This window comes from Callorhinus ursinus, unplaced genomic scaffold, assembly GCF_003265705.2.
Source record: "Callorhinus ursinus isolate GAN/ISIS: 27379988/994484 unplaced genomic scaffold, GSC_fseal_2.0 scaffold123, whole genome shotgun sequence".
Taxonomy (NCBI): domain Eukaryota; kingdom Metazoa; phylum Chordata; class Mammalia; order Carnivora; family Otariidae; genus Callorhinus; species Callorhinus ursinus.
Genome location: NW_027397185.1, coordinates 212,715 through 233,765, shown reverse-complemented (window position 1 = coordinate 233,765; position 21,051 = coordinate 212,715). Strand labels below are relative to the sequence as shown.

The following is a 21,051-nucleotide window of genomic DNA, read 5'->3' as shown; positions in this document are numbered from 1 at the left end:
AACTAATGATGTAATTTATGGTGATCAACATAACAATAAAATTTAAAGAATCAAAAATAAAAAAGAAAGCAAATGATTTCTGTGCGTTGCTGTTGTATCCTGCCACATTACTGAATTGCTGTATGAGTTCTAGTAATTTGGGGGTGGAGTCTTTTGGGTTTTCCTCATAAAGTATCATGTCATTTGCGAAAGGAGAGAGTTTGACTTCTTTGCCAATTTGAATATCTTCCTGTTTCAGCTTTGTAAGTTTTTGTTGTCTGATTACTGTTGCTAGGACTTCTAGTACTATGTTGAACACTAGTGGCGAGAGTGGGCCTCCTTGTCGTGTTCCTGATCTTAAGGGGAAAGTCTCCCAGCCTTTTCCCAGTGAGCATGATATTCGCTGTGGGTTTTTTTAGATGGATTTTATGAACTTGAGCAATGTTCCTTCTATCCCTATACTCTGAAGAGTTTAAATCAGGAAAGGATGTTGTATGTTGTCAAATGCTTGTTCTGCATCAATTGAGAGGACCATATGGTTCTTCTCTCTCTTCTTATTAATGTGTTCTATCACATTGATTGATTTGCGAATGTTGAACCTCCCTTGCATCCCGGGGATAAATCCCACTTGGTCGTGGTGGATGATCCTTTTAATGTATTGTTGGATCCTATTAGCTAGGATTTTGTTGAGTTTAGAATCCATATTCATCAGGGATATTGGTCTGAAATTCTCCTTTTTGATGGGGTCTTTGCCTGGTTAGGGGATTAAGGTAATGCTGGCCTCATAGAATGAGTTTGGAAGTTTTCCTTCTCTTTCCTATTTTTTTGAAGCAGCTTCAGGAGAATAGGTATTATTTCTTTGAATGTTTAGTAGAATTCTCCAGTGAATCCATCAGGCCCTGGACTCTTGTTTTTTGGGAGGTTTTGGATCACTGCTTCAATCTTGTTACTGGTTATTGGCCTATTCAGGTTGTTCATTTCTTCCTGTCTCAGTCTTGGCAGTTTATAGGTTTCCAGGAAGGCAACCATTTCTTCTAGGTTGCTTAATTTATTGGTGTATAGTTGTTGATAATGATTTCTAATAATTGTTTCTATTTCCTTGGTGTTAGTCGTGATCTCTCCCCTTTCATTCATAATTTTATTAATTGGGTCCTTTCTCTTTTCCTTTGGGTAAGTCTTGCCAGTGGTTTATCGATCTTAGTAATTCTTTCAAAGAACCAGCTCCTAGTTTCACTGATCTGATTTGATTTACTGTGTTTCTAGTATCCAATTCATTTTTCTCTGCTCTAATCTTAAATATTTTTCTTCTAATGCATGACTTAGGCATCGTTTGTCATATACAAAATAACAGCTCTGGGATTTTGCATATGACCTTTACTATTTTGAGGTATGTTCCCTGTATCCCTTCTTTGTTGAGGATTTTTATCATGAATGGATGCTGTCCTTTGTCAATGCTTTTTCTGCATCTTTGAGAGGATCATGTGGTTTTTATCCTTTCTTTTATTAATATGGTATACCATATTGATTTGTGAATATTGAACCATCCTTGCAGCCCAGGAATAAATCCCACTTGATCATGGTAAATGATTCTTTTAATGTACTGTTGGATTTGATTCAGTAGTATTTTATTGAGAATTTTTGCTTCCAATTTCATTAGGATGTTGTTGTCTTTTATAGTGGAGTCTTTGTCTTGTTATGGTATCAGGGTAATCCTGGCTTCATGGAATGAATTTGGAAGTTTTCCATCCTTTTCTGTTTTTTGGAACAGTTTGAGAAGAAGGGGTATTAACTCTTTAAATATTTGGTAGAAATCCCCCTGTTAAGCCAGCTGGCCCCGTACTTTTGTTTGTTGGGAGATTTTTGATTACTGTTTCAATTTCTTTGCTTGTTATTGGTCTGTTCACATTTTTTCCTTCCTGTTTCAGCTTTGTAAGTTTGTATGTTTCTGGGAATTTATCCATTTCTTCCAGATTTTCAAATTTGTTTGCATATAATTTTTCCTAATATTCTCTTATAACTGTTTGTATTTCTGTGGTATTGGTTATTTCTCTTCTCTCCTTTGTGATTTTATTTACTTAGGTGCTTTCTCTTTTCTTTTTGATAAGTCTGGTAGTGGTTTATCAATTTTATTATTTTTTTCAAAGAACCAGCTCCTGATTTCATTGATCTGTTCTACAGTGGGTTTTTGTTTGTTTGTTTGTTTTTTTGTTTTTTGTTTTGTTTTGTTTGTTTCTATATCATTTATTTCTGCTCTGATCTTTATTATTTTTCTTCTTCTGTTGTCCATAGGTGGGTTTTTTTTGCCTAGCTTAACCTTTAGGTGTACAGTTAGTTTGTTTATTTGTGATTTTTCTTGCTTCTTGAGGTAGGCCTGTATTGCTATATAATTCCCTCTTAAGACCACTTGCTGTATCCCAAAGGTTTTGGACCATAATGTTTTCGTTTCCATTTGTTTCCATGTATTTATTTCCTCTTTAATTTCCAACCAGGAAATGTCCAACTTGGTTTGCTTATTCATTCTTTAGTAGGATGTTCTTTAACCTTCATATATTTGTGGTCTTTCCAAATTTTTCCTTGTGGTTGATTTCAAGCTTCCCATTATTGTGGTCAGAAAATATGCATGGTATGATCTAAATATTTTTGTGCTTCTTGAGGCCTGATTTGTGACCTAGTATGTGATCTATTCTGGAGAATGTCCCATGGGCACTTTAAAAGAATGTGTAGTCTGCTGCTTTAGAATGAAATACTCTTAATATATCTTTTAAGTCCATGTGGTCCAGTTTGTCATTCAAAACCATTGTTTCCTTGCTGATCTTCTGCTTTGATGATCTATCCATTGCTGTAAGCAGGGCATTAAAAATCCCCTGCTATTATTGTATTATTATGAATGTGTTCCTTCATGTTTGTTATTAATTGTTTTATATATTTGGATGCCTCAAAATAGGGGCATAAATAGTTACAGTTGTTAGATCTTTTTGGATAGTCCTCTTTATTATGATACAGTACCCTTCATCTGTTAGTCTTTGGTCTAAAATCTAGTTGGTCTGATGTAAGTATTTGCTACTCTTGCTTTCCTTTGATGTCCATTAGCATGATAGATGGTTCTCCACCCCCTCACTCTCAATCTGCAGGTGTCTTTAGGTCTAACTTGAATCTCTTGTAGGCAGCATATGAATGGGCCTTGTTTTGTTATCCATTCTTTTGAGTGGAGCATTTAGTCCATTTATTATCAGAGTAATTATTGATAGACGCATATTTAGTGCCATTCTATTACTTGTTTTGTAATTGTTTCTACAGATTTTCTCTGTTCCTTTGTAGTCTTTGTTGTTTCTTGTCCTTCCCATTCAAAGAGTCTGCTTAGTATTTCTTAGAGGGCTGGTTTAGAAGTCACACACTCCTTTAGTTTTTGTTTGCCTGGGAAACTCTTTCTCTCTCTTTTCTGAATGACGACCTTGCTAGATTGAGTATTCTTAACTACAGATTTTTCCCATTCAAAATTCCTGACTTTAAAAGCCCAAATTGAGATGATAGTTCTTTGAGTATCAGAGTCACCAGCGTATTTTGTGTAAAACCTGAACTTCTTGATGGGCAGACGACTAAGTAGTGAGACCAAACAGAGTAGCAAACAAGTAGAGGATATTAGCAGAGAGAACTCCTGTAGAGATATAAATGACCTGCATCCCGTGGGTAAGTTGAGACACTGGCATTGAAAGGACTACTGTCTCTTCTACATGGCACTGAGAGTCCAGATGAAGTTGGACGTGTGCATATCTATTGTGCTTAGTGAATAGTCACTGCCACCATCCCTGCAGAATACTCTACAGTTCACTAAAACTCACTTCCTTATATCTTATCCATCCCACAGAAGAAGACGAGTTCCAGGATGTCCACTGGTTAGACATTGGTAGTGGAATTAAAGTCTTGTCCTTTCCCAGATAGATTCATTCTAGCGTTAGCAGAAAGGGGAGTTAAAGAGGCTGAAGAAACTAAAAGCGTTCTGAGTACCACATCTCTATCATTTAGTGTCTGAGACCCAACAGGGACCTACTTAACTGAGCATTTGTGGATTAATGACTTTATTCATGAGTAATCAGAACAAGAGAAAGCTGATTGTAGTGCTTCTCAAATTTTAGCAGGCAACAAGAGGATTCTGCTCCCAGAGTTTCTGATTCAGCAGGTGTGTGTGAGTTAGGACCTGAGAATTTGTATTTTTAATAAGTTCAGGTGAAACTGATGCCACCAGTCTGGGACTATGCTTTGAGGACTGCTGGTCTAGTGTCTAGCTACTCAAAGGAAGAGCAAGAGTGGTATCTTCTGGGAGCTTGTTAAAAAGACAGAATGTTGAACCTAGTTTGACAGAATCAGGATTAGCATTTAAGAGTCCTCTGAGGATTGGTAAAATGTGAAAGTTTGGGATGCAGGGTTTTAGTACATAGGTTCACAAATATGAGTTAAGTAAAGCATAAACCCAGCATGGGTTTGTGACATTCCTGCTTCAAATGCTTTTTTTCTCCATGCTATGATTGAAACAAAAATAGTAATACAAAATTTAGAAATGACTGCAAAGCATTTGAGACCCTGAGCACTGCCAATGGGTAGCCCTAACAAACTTCCTCAGACTCGGTATCTACATTTGGTTTAAAAACAGAACAAAACAAAATGTTGGGATAGATGAGCATATAATTTTTGAGTTCAGCAAATCATTTTCATGTTAGATAAAAACTGAAAAAGTTTTAATCTGTTCTGCACTCCATTGGGTGAGAGACAATATGAATAAACTGTTACATTCCCCCAACAGCAACAGCTCAGGGTCAGCAGTCAGCTAATCGCCTGCATGAAATTATCACTGCAGCCAGCTTGTGCTCTGTGGCTCTGGTGGGTAGTGTAGGGGAGGAAGTGGGGAACAGATGGTGGAGATGGGTCTGTCAGGCTCTGTCTCCTTCCCCATTGCAGTGCTAGCCTTGGAACAACAACAGGAAGGACAATTACTCCTTTACCTAGCTTGTATAACATCAATACTCTTCTATTTTCATACTCTTTTTCTCTTTCTTTCCCATTTTGTTATTATTATTTTTTGAGTATCAGACCTTTTAGGAGAGACCTTTATATTTGATTTGATGTTTATAACCTGAGGAACAAACACATTTTATTTCTAACTTTTCTTTATCTTTTTCTTTTTTAAGTTTTCCTACAAGAGGTTTCTTTTTTGTGTGTTTGGAAGAGGACAAAATATTGGTATTCTGGAGATCTAAGATTTCTGAAGAACCGGAAAGTCCTTCCCTCTTCTGATTCTCCAATCCTGGAGTTTCCTTGAAAGAAAGGTGAGCCTGCAGTGTTAGATTTATTCTCTCATGTTTCAGCCTGATTTTTTTTTTTTTTTAACCCATGTGCCTTTTTCTTTTCCCCTCCCCTTCAGAATGTTTCCTGCCTTCTCTACCATGCCCATCCCTTGGCAGCTCATGGTTGGTAGCAGCACAAGTCAGTGGTCAGATGCCACGTCCCGCCTCATATTGTGCCCATCATTGGTGAAAGTGGAGTAAAACTCCGGAGCTGAAAAGCAGAGTCACAGTGAGAGAATGGGGAATTATCTCCTGAGAGAATTCAGGTGAGTCTGAAGCTGTTCTTTGTTGGAAGAACAGGGAGTGGGAGACTGGGTGTATGCATTTGGAACAGCAAGACTGTGGTGCTTTAAGAGGTTTGAACTTGAAGAAAACATTCTTTAAGAACACACTTTTTTTTTTTTTTTAGTGTAAGTATGCCTTATTCAATATTTGGAGCATTGTTGCATGGGTCATACTTACACTAAACAAATTGTTGTTTATCTGAAATTCAAATTTAACTGTCATTCTGCATTTTATCCAGAAACCCTAGTCTGTAGTCACTTGAATCTTTCTATACCTTTCTATCCTCATCTGGGTATACGGTTTATCTTCCTATTCATCAACTTCATGGGATCTGCATGAGAATAAACAGTCAGGTTCTTGAAAATTATGGATGCAAAACAATGTACTCAAATGCTTTTGATTTAAGTAGTGCTTTCTCTTGGTGATTTTTAGCCTTCCTCATCTTTGAATGCTTTTTTTTTTTTTAAAGATTTTATTTATTTATTTGACAGAGAGAGAGAGTGCACCAGCAGAAGGAGTGACAGGCAGGGGGAGAGGGAGAAGCAGGCTCCCTCCTGAGCAGGAGCCTGATGTGGGGCTTGATCCCAGGAGGATCATGACCTGAGCCAAAGGCAGACACTCAACCGACTGAGACACCCAGGTGCCCCTCAAATGCTTTTGAAGTCATAGAATAGATATGGATAACAGACATTCTTCTTATGGCTTGCTTAATCTTAAAGGATTTTCTTTATAACACCTCACTCTCCCATCCATTTACTCTACCTCCTTCCAGTCTAATTATAATTATATAACATAACAAGACTAGATTTTTAAAATTAAGATATAATTGACATATAACATTGTATAAGTTTAAAGTGCACAATTTGTTGATTTGATACATTTATATATTATAATATGATTACTACCATAGTATTAGCCAACACTTCTATCACATCACATAAATTATCACTTCTTTTTTGTGATTGGAATAATTAAGATCTAGTTCCTTAGCAAGTTTGAAATTTACAATACAATGTTGTTGATTATAATCACTATTTTGTGCATTAGAACTCCAAGACTTATTTATCTACTAGTTGCAAGTTTGTACCCTTAAACAATATCTCCCTAATTTTTCCACCTCCAGCCCTGTTCTACTCTCTGTTCCTAAAAGTTCAGCTTTTTAAAATTCCACATAGAAGTGACATTTGTCTTTCTCTGTCTGACTTATTTCACTTAGCATAATGCCCTCAAGTTCATGACATGCCATGTTGTCACAAATGGCAGGATTTCTTTTTTTTTCATGGCTGCATAATATATATGGGCATATTCTATCCATCATATCTATCTATCATCAATCATCTATCATCTATCTATTTTCTACCTAATCTATCATCTATCTGCTACATCTTGTTTTTTTTTAAACTTTTCCACCTTCTGGGTGCCTGGGTGGCTCAGTTGGTTGGGCGACTGCCTTCGGCTCGGGTCATGATCCTGGAGTCCCAGGATCGAACCCCGCGTTGGGCTCCCTGCTCGGCAGGGAGTCTGGTTCTCCCTCTGACCTTCCTCCCTCTCATGCTCTCTCTCTACCATTCTCTCTCTCAATAAATAAATAAAAATCTTTAAAAAAATAAAATAAACTTTTCCACCTTCATTTTATTTTATTTTTTTTACATATACACCACATTTTTAAAATTATTATGTTATATTAATCACCATACATTACATCATTAGCTATTGATGTAGTGTACCATGATTCATTGTTTGTGCATAACACCCAGTACTCCACGCAGAACGTGCCCTCTTTAATACCCATCACCAGGCTAACCCATCTCCCCCTCCCCTCTAGAACCCTCAGTTTGTTTCTCAGAGTCCATAGTCTCTCATGGTTCATTGCCCCCTCTGATTTCTCCCCTTCATTCTTCCCTTCCTGCTATCTTCTTCTTCTTCTTTTTTTAACATATAATGTATTATTTGTTTCAGAGGTACAGATCTGTGATTCAACAGTCTTGCACAATTCACAGCGCTCACCATAGCACATACCCTCCCCAATGTCTATCACCCAGCCACCCCATCCCTCCCACCCCCCACCACTTCAGCAACCCTCAGTTTGTTTCCTGAGATTAAGAATTCCTCATATCAGTGAGGTCATATGATATATGTCTTTCTCTGATTGACTTATCTCGCTCAGCATAACACCCTCTAGTTCTATCCACGTCATTGCAAATGGCAAGATTTCATTCCTTTTGATTCTGCCACATCTTCTTTATTCATTTGTCTATTGACAGATGCTTAGATTGTTTCCGTATCTTGGCTATTGTGAGTAATTTTGCAATAAACATGGTAGTGCAGATATTTCTTTGATATTCTGTATTCATTTCCTTTGGCTGTATATCCAGAAGTGGGATTGCTGGATCATATGGTAGTTCCATTTTTAATTTAAAAATTGTTTTCCATAGTGGCTAAATCAATTTATGTTTCTACCAATAGTATAAAAGTGTTTCCTTTTCTTCACTTCCTTGCCAACACTTAATACCTCTTCTCTTTTTGATGGTAGCCATCTCACAGGCGTGAGGTGATATTTCATTGTAGTTTTGATGTGCATTTCCCTGATGATTATTGATGTCGAACACCTTTTAATGTAGCTTTTGGCCATTCTGTTGTGTTCTTTAACACAACTAGATTGATCTGCCCATGGCAAAACTCTAATCACATTACTTCTGTGTTTCAGGGTACATCCATTTCCCACTACTTAACATGTAAAGTGTAGACCACTTATTTTGGAATTTAAGGTCTTATATATTCTGTTTTAATAACTCCCTCCTTCTTGTTCTCTTCTCACTTTGGGCATTGGCTCCACTGCCTGGCTTAGCAATGAGCCTCTAATCAGTTGTTTTCTGTTTAGTAGAGAATCTCTCAAGGGTAATTGTTGCCTTGAATATATCTTTGCAGTCCCTATGTCTCTCTAGAACTTAGCACAAAGCAGGGATTTAAAGAAAGTAAAATTAATATGGTTAAATATACTTTCCTGCCCTTTCTACCATAAATATGTTGCATACCCTATACCCTTATCAATCTGACCACTGGTTTACCTTTTGATTTCAAGCTTTTGTGCACTGGCTATCAAAACTCTTACTCCAAAGTACATTTTCAATCATCTTTACTTGTCAAAATATTCATTCTGCAATGCCTGGGCCAAATGTCACATCTTCCTGATCTTTGCCAGAAATTATTCTTTCACATTTTTATGACTTGTAAATGGTTTATAAACGTTTATGACACTAACCACATTCTACCTAGTGCCATTAGATTATGAATCCTTTGATTAGAATGACAGTGCCTTTAAAACTTGAGCATCCCTGAAACTTGTGCTTATGCTCTATGGAAAGAAGTTTTTCTATAAATGATTTTTGGCTAGTATGAAGAAGCATATGTAATTCTCATTTGAGGGAAGCAGAGGACAAAATGATCTGCTTCAGAATACCGAGACTTAAAGGAACTTTCCATTTTTAATTATCTCCCTTTCTGAATTGATTGTTAAATTTTCTGACATACATCTGTTACCATATTCTGATAGAGATGGTGGTCTTTGGGAACAACCATGGACTTTTACTTTATAAACATTTAAGCAGCAAGAGGATGCTACTTCAATTCAACCATATTGGAGTGAAGCCATTTAGACTCAGAGAGATGGAAATGTTTTGGTTTGCTCACATTTGCAGTTGCAAAGACCCCTTCTCATTCTGCTCTTCAGTCATTGCTTTCTGCTTAGGGTCCTAGGCCTGACTTTCTGGAGAAGTCCATTTGCTGGGTTTTGGTTCTATTTGTTTTTTAAGTTTTTATTTAAATTCCAGTTAGTTAACATACAGTGTGATACCGGTTTCAGTTCTATTTTAAAATCCATACAGACACAAAGAGGAAAGAGGAGGACATTGATTCAGGAGGTCTCACCATGGGTATCTGTGAATGAGACCTCTACAGTCCAACATTCCCACACACTTCACAGCAGCCAGATTCAGTGGCACTCAAGGAATTCACAGGACTGAACACAGTATTCAACTTGCACTGATAATAACAAGTGATTATGATTTCAGGCTTTCTCTCTGTCCACATAATGTTAAGAATTTCACAGGATTATCTCATTATTTTTCATAACTACTGTATGATGTGGTTGTTGTTATTACCCTCATGTACTATGATTGTGGAATCAATCATTCAATCAATAGGTAAGTAAGTAAATAAATAAATGTGAATTGCATAGTTGGATATATTTACTAACTGGTGATGGAGATCTTTTATTCCCAGTAAGTAAAATATAGGTAATTTCTGTGTAGAGCACTCCTTTTATTGGTAAATATTATTATTATTATTTGATTGGTCCTTAGTAATGTTTTTATATTACAAAACAATTTTATTTCTGTTGTTAAGAATCTGTTTCTTGAATTGTCTCTCTTATTTTTTTCCCTTTGCTCATTTGTTTTGTTTCTTAAATTCCACATATGAGTGAAATCATTTGATATTTGCTTTTCTCTGACTGGCTTATTTTGCTTAGCATTATACTCTTTGGCTCCATTCATGTTGTTGCAAATGGCAAGAATTCATTCTTTTTTATGGCTGAGCAATATTCCATTGTACATATACACCACATCTTCTTTATCCATTCATCAGTTGATGAATACTTGGGCTGCTTCCATAGTCTGATTATTGTAAATAATGTTGCAATAAACATAGAGGTGCATGTATCCCTTTGAATTAGTGTTCTTGTATTCTTTGAGTAAATCATTGGTGAACTTTGGAAGGCAGGTTAGCAGCATTGCTTGGAGCTCATACAATTAGATAAAAGGGAAATGGAGAGTTTCCAATAAAAGTTCACCTGGGAAATCTCATCCTGCTTTTCCTGTAGTACAGGATACATTCCTTGGTTTCTCTGATTCTATATACCCATACCCAAAGTAAGGATATGAATATTACCAGATCCTAGATTTTGTGAAGATAAAATGAAACAATGCATTTATGTTAGCAAGAACATGGTAGGTGATTAACCAGTATTAGCTGTTATTTAACTACTTATAGTGCTTTGAAGTTGAACTTGTTTTCAGGTTCTTGAGCTATATATTTTGTTTCAATGAACCAGTCACAGGAATTATGTGGTTCTCAAGGAATCTCATTCAGTGCACTGTAGGTATGATTGAGAACAAGTTGGAAAAATTCCACCTCATGGAACTTATTCTAGCAGGATGAAGGGGTTGCAAACAGTTATATAAATCATATAATTCAGTTGGTCATAAGGACTATGACTGAAATATAGCAGAAGGGAGGGTGTGATACTATGGAGACCTGACTTCTGAGGAGAGACCTGGATAATTAAGAATGAGCAGGTTAGGCAAGGATCTGAGGGATTAACTTCCAGACAAAAGACTGTACGTGAAGACCCTGAAAAGAGTCTGAGCATGGTGTGTAGTGGGGTGAAAAGGAGAGGAGTATATGAGGTTAATGAAATGAGTTGGTTCACTACTTGGCCACTCCACATCCCACCCTGATTATCCTGAGTTCATTTTGTTTTTTTCCCCCTCTAAGTTTTACTGAGGTATAATTGGTGACAAAAAAATTGCTCCTAGTTAAAGGATACATTTTGTTGAGTTTGGACATATGTGAACTCCTGTGATATCATCACTACAATCAAGGTATTAAACATATCCATTACTTTCAATTTCCTTGTGTTCATGTGTGTGTGTGATAAGAACACTCAACATGAGATCTACCCTTTTAACATATTTTGAAGTGCACAGTATTCTAAATTATAGGCACTATGTTGTACAGCAGATCTTTGGAAACTATTCATGCAATATAACAAACTTTGTATGCATTAGGCAACAACTCCCTAGCCCCTGGCAGCCACCACTCCATTTTCTGCTTCTAAGAGTTTGACTCTATTCAATTTCACATATAAGTGAGGTAATTCAGTATTTGTTCTCCTGTCACCAGATTAACTCATTTAAGCATAATATCTGTAAGGTTCATTCATGTAGTTGCAAATGGTAGTATTTCCTTCTTTTTTATGGCTGACTAACTTTCCACTGTATGTATATGCCACATTTTCTTTATCCGTTTATCTATGGAGAGACATTTGGGTTGTTTCCATGTCTTGGTTATTAGTAAATAATGCTATGGTGACCATGGATGTGCAGATAGGTCTTTAAGATCTTGATTTTGATTCTTTGCATATATACTTAGGAACAGGATTGCTGGTTCATATAGTTATTCTATTTTTAATTTTTGAGGAGGCTTCATGCTGTTTTTCCTAGTACTTGTACCATTTGCATTCCTACCAACAGTGCATGAGAATTTTAATTTCTTCATACCATTACCAACGCCTATTATTTTTTAATTTTTTGATAACAGCCCTCCTAACAGGTGTGAAATAATAACTCATTGTGTTTTTGATCTGCATTTCACTCATAATTATTTATGTTGAGTATGTTTTCATATACCTATTGGTCATCTGTGTGTCTTCCTTGGAGATGGAGGGAAAACAACATAATTGTGCTCAAAGAGTTGAATTCAAACATGCATTTTGATGGAAAATGCTTTCCTCTCTTTGGGATTAATCAATATTTATGGAAAATCTATATGAGCACTCTTGGCCTTAAGAAAAAAATTAGAGAAGAGATCTCAGTGGATGTTGATTTAAAAAAAAAAGAAGCCCTTTCAAGAAACACTGCACTTAATCACTAAGCTGTAACTTAAGAAAAATTACATAGCTAAGAGAAGATGAACACTTGTCAAGGTCTTTTTTGCTATTAAGTGATGAAGTTACAGTGTAATTTCTGTCTTCCCTTTTTTTCAGGGTTTATGGCATGATGATTTAATATATCTAATATACTGTGAAGTGAGTATGAGGGTAAAATTTCTGATGTCAGGTCATGTGTCATTTCCACTATACCACAATAACCTCTTTTTTCAGATAAGGCAGAAGTTAATGTGTTAATGCCCATCACCCATAAAAATTCTGTTCTTTGAAAGATGTAGTGAGATTAAAGGGCATGCTACAGGATGCCTGGATGGCTCAGTCAGGTAAGCATCCAGCTCTTGGTTTCTTTGGCTCAGGTCCTGATCTCAGGGTCCTGAGATTGAGCCCTGGGTTGGGTTCCATGCTCAGCACAGATTCTACTTGGGATTCTTTCCCTCTTCCTCTTCCTCCCCCTCTGCTCTTCACCATGCTCTCTCTCTTTCTCTCTCAAATAAATAAAATCTTTGAAGGGCAAAAGAAAAAGGAAGTTAATGTATTTTAGGTAGAAGCACAGAGAATGTGCTATAGAAACAAGAGGAATAATGAATGTAATTCTGATTTGAAATGGCCAGAAGGAAGGTCACGTTTAAGGAATTGCTGTATGCATTGTGCTGCAAATGTTTAACAAGCTAATGAAAGTCAGAAAAGACTTTCTAGATTGAAGGAACAATATGTGAAAATGTATAAGAGTTTGAAATATCTGATGGTTCAGGAATGACAATTAGCTGTCAATAAGAAGCATATTGTTCAAGAATAGAGCCAACAGGAAAAGAAGTTGGAAATGAAGTTTGGTATTTGATGTTGCAGTCTTCAAAGGACCATAGGAACTAGTGATTCACTGGATGTTTGTGAACTGGAGAAAGATGTAATGTGGCTCATATTTTAGGGAGAAATGTCTGTCCTCTGTGAATTAGATGGAATGACAGACAAAAATGGAGAAGTTAAGAAACTTAAAATATACCAAGCCATAGATGGTACAGGGCTGAAATTTGTCAGGAACAACCAAAATGGAAAAAAAAAAGTTTCAGTTAAAGTAAATGCATTTCCAATGATTCATCTTGATGTTTGTCAGTCATTTAGATCACTGATGTGGTATAAGAGAAGGCTAAGATTATTTCCCCAAATGAAATTTAAAGTTACTCCTGGTATCTCCCAGAGAGCTCTCCATCATTAGAGAATCTTGGAATATACTGTATGTATATGGAGATGGAGGAGACACAGAAGCAGGGAGAACAGGGATGGATTTTACGTGAGGTGATACTGAGTTGGGAAATTCCCAATTTCCTCTTTGGCTGTCAGATCCTCAACAAATGTACCAGATGAAGGAAACAGAACTGATAAGAAATAGACACTCATTCTACATCATGAGTCACCTTCATTTTCTATGACAAAGTGTTTCACTGTCTCCAGACCCAGCCATTACCCAGGGTCAGCCAAGCAACAAAAGAGCCGCAGGACTTGTACCAAAGGCTCTCCAGATTTTATTCTCAGTCACTCTAGTCCAATGGAATTAATGAGGAAGGGAAATGACATTTATGAGGTTAATTGAAGGGTGCCAAGCATGTTATATAGTTGGCCTTAACTCCTAATGAGCCTATAAAGGAGATGTTATTCCAATTTTTACAAGTTTTGAAATTTAGGTTAAAGGATTGTAGTTTCACAGTAGGAAAAGGTAATTTAAATCACTAGAAATAAACCAAACAAGACTCCAAAGCCCACTGGCCTTCTCTACTTACTTGAGAGAGGTCTTCTATAGGACTCCTTTCCATCTTAAAAGTGAGCCCATGCTGTGCCCAGGAACTTTTCAACGTTTTCAGAGGGGATTAAGGAGATGCAATGCAGCATTCTAACTGTTGCTCATCTATGGGATTCTTTGGGTCTTCTTTCTCCTGTGAAGGCTCCTATATTTTCTTCCACTGTTATGTGACAAAGCTATTTCTCTAAATTTTCTCTGGCTGACTTTCTTATTTAGATCTTTATTTTCCAGTGAATAAAGCATGAAGTAGGCGTTTTACTTTTTTTTCTCTCCAAATAGTGAGTCAGATTTTGCACCTTCAACTTCATTTGCTCTTTTCCCATTGAATTATGGTCACTTCTTTATTACATATCAAGTTTCTACATATAGATAGATCTGTTCCTTTCTACTTAATTTCTCTATATTGACTTAGTTCTTGTTTGTCTTTACTAGCAGCATACTGTTTTTATTATTATGACTTTGTAGCATCATCTGGTATCTGGTGTGTTGTCATCTTCTATGACATCATAGAGACTTGGCACAGGAGATATAAACCATGGCAGATTTTTTTAAAAAATAAGATGGGTTTCAATATAAAGAATTAGGTGCTTACAAAATCATTGGAATGGCTGAAGGTGTGGGTTTGAGCCTGGGCTCTTGTAAAGATACCCTCACCCTACAGAATTGATCCAGGGAGCTATTGTTGCTGAGGAGGCTTTTTGAGTGATTCCACATTTGAGAATTCACCACCAGCAATGTCTGTGAGGTTGGAGAATGGACACCAGAATGTTGATGCTGAAAAAATTCCCACCTCTGAGACTGATTGTCAGAGAAAGAGCCACAAAAGGCCTCTGGGCACGTTGGACAGCACCTAATTTACAGCCTGAACAGTGGCTGCAAGTGAGTCCTAGAAAGGTAGCTGATGTTGCTTTCCCCTCTGACCAGAAGGAATGTGGAATGGACATTGACATTGCCTGTTAATAGTTTCCAGGACATGCCTTCTTTGTTCTTTGTTTCAAAACTGATTTAGCTTTTTGGGGACTTTCTCTTCCCACATTTATTTAACACTGAATTTGTTAATTTTATCAAAAGTACAAACAAATTTTGATTGGGATGACACTGACTATGCAGATTAATTTGAGGGAAAAATGCTATGTTTATGCAAATATATTAATCAATAAAAACAATTATTTATATGGTATTTATTCAAGTCTCTCCTCATGCATTTTGGTAGAGTTGATAATTTTTGTCTTTCTTGCATTGTTAGGTTGATTTCTAGAAGCCACTTACAATAGTCTATAAAGTGTTTTCTTTTCTAGCCTGCTATTGTTGAAATGCTACTAAATTTTGTAAGATCAGCCTGGCTGACCTTCTCATTTCTTTTAATGCTTTGTTAATTTTACTGGGCTTTCTACATAGTTAACGTAGCATCTATAAAGTTAAAGATTTTTCTCTCCTTTTTTATCTTACAACTAGTACCTTTTTTCTTGTTTTATGTCATTATTATGTTTAAAACTATCAATGTTCTTGGGTGTCCTTGTCTTGTAAATGATCTTAGATTTTTTTTTTCCTGAATTGTTCCATTAAGTTTCCTGTATGTTTTTGGTATATTGACCTTATCACAATAAGGAAGTTTCCTCTTATAATAAGTTTTATTGTTTAATTTTTATTGTTAATGGAACTAGATATCATCAAATGCATTTTTTGAAACTATTAAGATAAACTTGTAATTTTTCTCTTAGACCTCTAAGGTGGTAAATCATGAGACTAAGTTTTGTTTTTTTAAGATTTTATTTATTTATTTGACAGAGACACAGCGAGAGAGGGAACACAAGCAGGGGGAGTGGGAGAGGGAGAAGCAGGCTTCCCGCGGAGCAGGGAGCCCGATGTGGGGCTCGATCCCAGGACCCTGGGACCATGACCTGAGCCGAAGGCAGACGCTTAAGGACTGAGCCACCCAGGCGCCCCAGGGACTAGGATTTTTTGTTGATGACCTACCCTTTAATTTCTGGGATAAAACCTACTCAATTGTCAAGTGTGTGTTATTTTTACTGAACTTTTAGAATTAGTTAATTCATATTTTATTGAGGATTATCGTATCTATTTTCATGCATAAATTAGACCTGTAATTCTTTTCTCCCATTTATTTAATTTTGGACTGAAGAGTCTTCTAATCTCATTAAATGGATTTGACATCATTTTCTGTTTTTCTATTTCTGGAACTTCTTTTATAAGAAGATATATTTGTCACATGAAATTTGGTAAAACTTTATATGGAAACATGTTGGCTAGACTATTTTGAGGTATGGGTGATATTTAAGTGACAATTTTTGCATTTTGTTTTTCTCAGATATCCATTTTAAGTCATCATGTTTTTATATAGCTGTTCATACTACTTATTTTTTTTATCTCTGTAGTACTTACTTCTGAAATTTGTTTTTAGTTTTATTCCCCTTTTCTTTTTACTTAAATGATCCTGCCAGATTTTTGCCTATCTTGCCAATATTATTCTTTTCTAATATTTGGTTCTCACATTCATTTCTGCCCATAACTTTCTTTGTTTCCTTTTTCTTTTTTCCTACGTAGATAGATATCTTACTTTGTCATTTTCAATCATTTGTGTTTTCTTATGAAAACAACTCATTTTCTTCACATTGCCCTTTATCTATATCCTGGAAATTGTCTTCTGTGGTTTTCACTATGATTTTATTAGTGTTTTAGGAAATTTCCTTTATGTTCTCATCTTTAAAATAAAGATTACTTATTATATTACTTAATATCTAGACATATGTACATTTTTAGGTAGTTCATTGTTGATTTTTAATTTTATTGTTTGATAAAGAAATAGAATGTAAACTGTTGATTTTTTGCATTTAGATTTCCTTTGTGGAGTTATAATGTCTTAAATTAATTCCAAATATTTGGGGAGTTAAAAAAAGAATTTAAAAAAAGCCAGGAAGTATGGAAAAATCACCCATGATCTCAACACTGACCAAGATACATTTTTAAGATTCATTTAATGTCTATTGTCTTAATGATAGAGTATAAGATGATACATTATTTCAGCCAATAAATCTTTGTATATCACCTATGGCCTGACATTATCTGAATTCTGCTTGATTAAAAAAATTACTTTGTATATAGCAGAATTTAGTGCCCATTTATGTTCAGTAATAATGACATGGAATTCCAATTAGGTTCCTGCTGATGGTAAGGATTTTATGTTCCTGTTCTTAACTTTAAAATACAAACATCCCATTGGGGAGGGTATGTGCTATGGTGAGCACTGTGAATTGTTTAAACCATTGAATCCAGACCTGTACCTCTGAAACAAATAATACATTATATGTTAAAAAAAAAAAGAAGATAGCAGGAGGGGAAGAATGAAGGGGGGCAAATCGGATGGAGAGAAAAACGATGAGAGACTATGGACTCTGAAAAACAAACTGAGGGTTCTAGAGAGAAGGGGAGTGGGGAGATGGGTTAGCCTAGTGATGGGTATTAAAGAGGGCACGTACTAAATGGAGCACTGGGTGTTATATGCAAATGATGAATCATGGAACACTACATCAAAAACTAATGATGTGGAGCAAGATGGCGGAGGAGCAGGAGACCTAGATTTCGTCTGGTCTCAGGAATTCAGCTGAATAGGGATCAAACCATTCTGAACACCTACGAACTCAACAGGAGATCAAAGAAGAGAGTAGCAACAACTATATGAACAGAGAAGCGACCACTTTCTGGAAGGTAGGACGTGCGGAGAAGTGAATCCGAGGCGATATTTGGGAGGATAGACGGTGGGGGAGGGGCCTCCGCCAGCCGCTTCTGGCAAGTGATAGAGTCGCGGAGCACAAAATCGGAACTGTTAGAAGTCGGATCGGCTGAGGGACGTTGTTCCAGTGGCTAAGCGGGGGGTGGAATCCTCCCGGGACACTGTGGTCTCAGGACCCTCGGGGTCACAGAAAGACCGGGGGAACCTGAGTGCGCCAGAGCTCCTGGGTATCGGAGCAGGGAAGCTGGCTGCAGAAACGGAGCCGAGGCGCGGGCTCTCAGCTCGGGGTTGCCATAAACTGTAATCTGCGGCCCTGTCGGGCCACTGCTCCTCCAGCAGGGACCCAACAAGTGGCAGATCCGGGGAGACTCCCCTCTCTCCCCTGGGAGGAGTGGTGTGGGAGCGCACCGCAGGGATCTGCTGGGTTTGGAGACTCCACACGGGGTTGGGTGCCAGAGATAGCAACGACCGGTCACAGGCCGGGTGAGCACGGAGAGCGGCCGGAGATCGTGGACAAGGGAGTGACTGCTTTTCTCTGGGGGCGCACTGAGGAGCGGGGCCCCGAGTTCTCAGCTCCTCTGGGTGGAGATTGGGAGGCCACCATTTTTGCCCTGGTCCTCCAAAGCTGTACGGAGAGCTTGCAGGGAACAAAAGCTCCTGAGATCAAACCCGAGCAGCTTGCTTAGCCCGGACCAAGGGCGGGGCAATTCAGCCTCCGGCAAAGACATTTGGGAACCACAGCAACAGGCCCCTCCCCCAGAATATCAGCACGAACAGCCAGCAAGCCAAGACAAAGTTTACCCATCAAGGAGAAGGGGAGAACTCCAGCGCTAGGGGAATACTGCACATAGAATTCATGGCTTTTTTTTTTACCATGATTCATTAGTTCATCAAAGTTAATTTTTGTTAACTGTTTTTTTTTCTTTTTCACTTTTTCAACCAACATCTTATCAATCTCTTTTTTTAAAAAAAAATTTTTTTATTTTTCATTTTTAGAGTCATATTTTATCCCTTCATAGTAGTTACCCTTATTTTTGGCATATATATATAAGTTGTTCTCTCTTTAAAATTTTGAGATAAAGTTTCTTCTAACAGAACAAAATATACCCTAAATCACTAGTGTATGGCTCTGTTCTAGTCTCCTGCCTGATCACAATCTCTCCCCCTTTTTTTTTTTAAATCTTCTTTCTTTTTTCAAACAACTTCTTACCTTATCAAGTCCTTTTATAAAATCTTTTATAATTTTCATCTTTACAGTCATCTTCTATCCCTTCATTGTATCAACCCTTATTTTGTACATATATGTCTTTCTTCCTTTAAAATTTTAGGAGGCACTTTTTTCTAACAGACCAAAATACGCCCAAAATCTAGTGTGTGGCACTGATCTATGCACTATCCTGATCATATTTGATCACATTCTGCTTTTTTTGTATTGTTCTGTTTTTGTTTTTATCTTTTTTTTCTTTCTTTCTTTTTTCTCTTTCTTTTTTCTTTCTTTCCCTTTCTTTTCCCCTGGTTTCAGGTCTTTTCTGATTTGTATACAGTATATTTGCTGGGGACTTTGTAAAACTGTTAGCATTTTGTTCTCTCACTCATCTATTCTCCTCTGGACAAAATGACAAGACGAAAAAAATCACCTCAGCAAAAGGAACAAGAGGTAGTGCCCTCAGCCAGGGACCTACTCAATACGGACATTAGTACGATGTCGGACCTCGAGTTCAGAATCATGACTTTAAAGATACTAGCTGGGCTTGAAAAAAGCGTGGAAGTTATTAGAGAAACCCTTTCTGGAGAAATAAAAGAACTAAAATCTAACCAAGTCGAAATCAAAAAGGCTATTGATGAGGTGCAATCAAACATGGGGGCACTAACTCCTAGGATAAATGAGGCAGAAGAGAGAATCAGCGATATAGAAGAGCAAATGATGGAAAGTAAAGAGGTTGAGAAAAAGAGAGAGAAACAATTACAGGATCACGAGGGCAGAATTCGAGAGATAAGTGATTCGATAAGATGAAACAACATTAGAATAATTGGGATCCCAGAAGAAGAAGAGAGAGAGAGAGGTGCAGAAGGTATATTGGAGCAAATTATAGTGGAGAACTTCCCTAATGTAGGGAAGGAAACAAGCATCAAAATCCAGGAGGCACAGAGAACCCCTCCCAAAATCAATAAAAATAGGTCAACACCCCGACATCTAATAGTAAAACTTACGAGTCTCAGAGACAAAGAGAAAATCCTGAAAGCAGCTCGGGAGAAGAGATATGTAACCTACAATGGTAGAAACATTAGATTGGCAACAGACCTATCCACAGAGACGTGGCAGGCCAGAAAGGACTGGCAAGATATCTTCAGAGCACTAAACGAGAAAAATATGCAGCCAAGAATACTATATCCAGCTAGGCTATCACTGAAAATAGAAGGAGAGATAAAAAGCTTCCAGAACAAACAAAAACTAAAGGAATTTGCAAACACGAAACCAGCCCTCCAAGAAATATTGAAAGGGGTCCTCTAAGCAAAGAGAGAGCCTAAAAGCAGCAAAGATCAGAAAGGAACACAGACAACATACAGTAACAGTCACCTTAGAGGCAATACAATGACACTAAATTCATACCTTTCAATAGTTACCCTGAATGTAAATGGGCTCAATGCCCCAATCAAAAGACACAGGCTATCAGATTGGATTAAAAAACAAGACCCATCCATATGCTGTCTGCAAGAGACTCATTTTAGACCCAAAGACACCCCCAGATTGAAAGTGAGGGGGTGGAAAACCATTTACCATGCTAATGGACACCAAAAGAAAGCTGGGGTGGTAATCCTTACATCAGACAAACTAGATTTTAAAACAAGGACTGTAATAAGAGATGAGGAAGGACACTATATCCTACTTAAAGGGTCTATCCAACAAGAAGATCTAACAATTGTAAATATCTATGCCCCGAGCATGGGAGCAGCCAATTATATAAGGCAATTAATAACAAAAGCAAAGAAACACATTGACAACAATACAATACTAGTGGGGGACTTTAACACCCCCTGACTGAAATGGACAGATCATCTAAGCAAAAGATCAACAAGGAAATAAAGACTTTAAATGACACACTGGACCAAATGGACTTCACAGACATATTCAGAACATTCCATCCCAAAGCAACGGAATACACATTCTTCTCTA

The 21,051-nt window shown here is 37.2% G+C and overlaps 1 protein-coding gene across 2 annotated transcripts in view; it reads left to right on the top strand.

Annotated features, from left to right (window-relative positions):
• Positions 1 to 4,998: 4,998 nt before the first annotated feature.
• GCSAML (germinal center associated signaling and motility like) overlaps positions 4,999 to 21,051 on the top strand; it is a 50,781-nt gene continuing 34,728 nt past the window's right edge. The window contains exons 1-2 of one of the 2 annotated variants that reach the window (XM_025860105.2): positions 4,999 to 5,300; positions 5,396 to 5,584. In XM_025860105.2, the coding sequence (XP_025715890.1) occupies positions 5,556 to 5,584 (29 nt within the window). In that variant the 5' untranslated portion in view covers positions 4,999 to 5,300; positions 5,396 to 5,555. The remainder of the gene's footprint in view (positions 5,301 to 5,395; positions 5,585 to 21,051) is intronic. The other variant, XM_025860104.2, reaches the window with a different exon arrangement.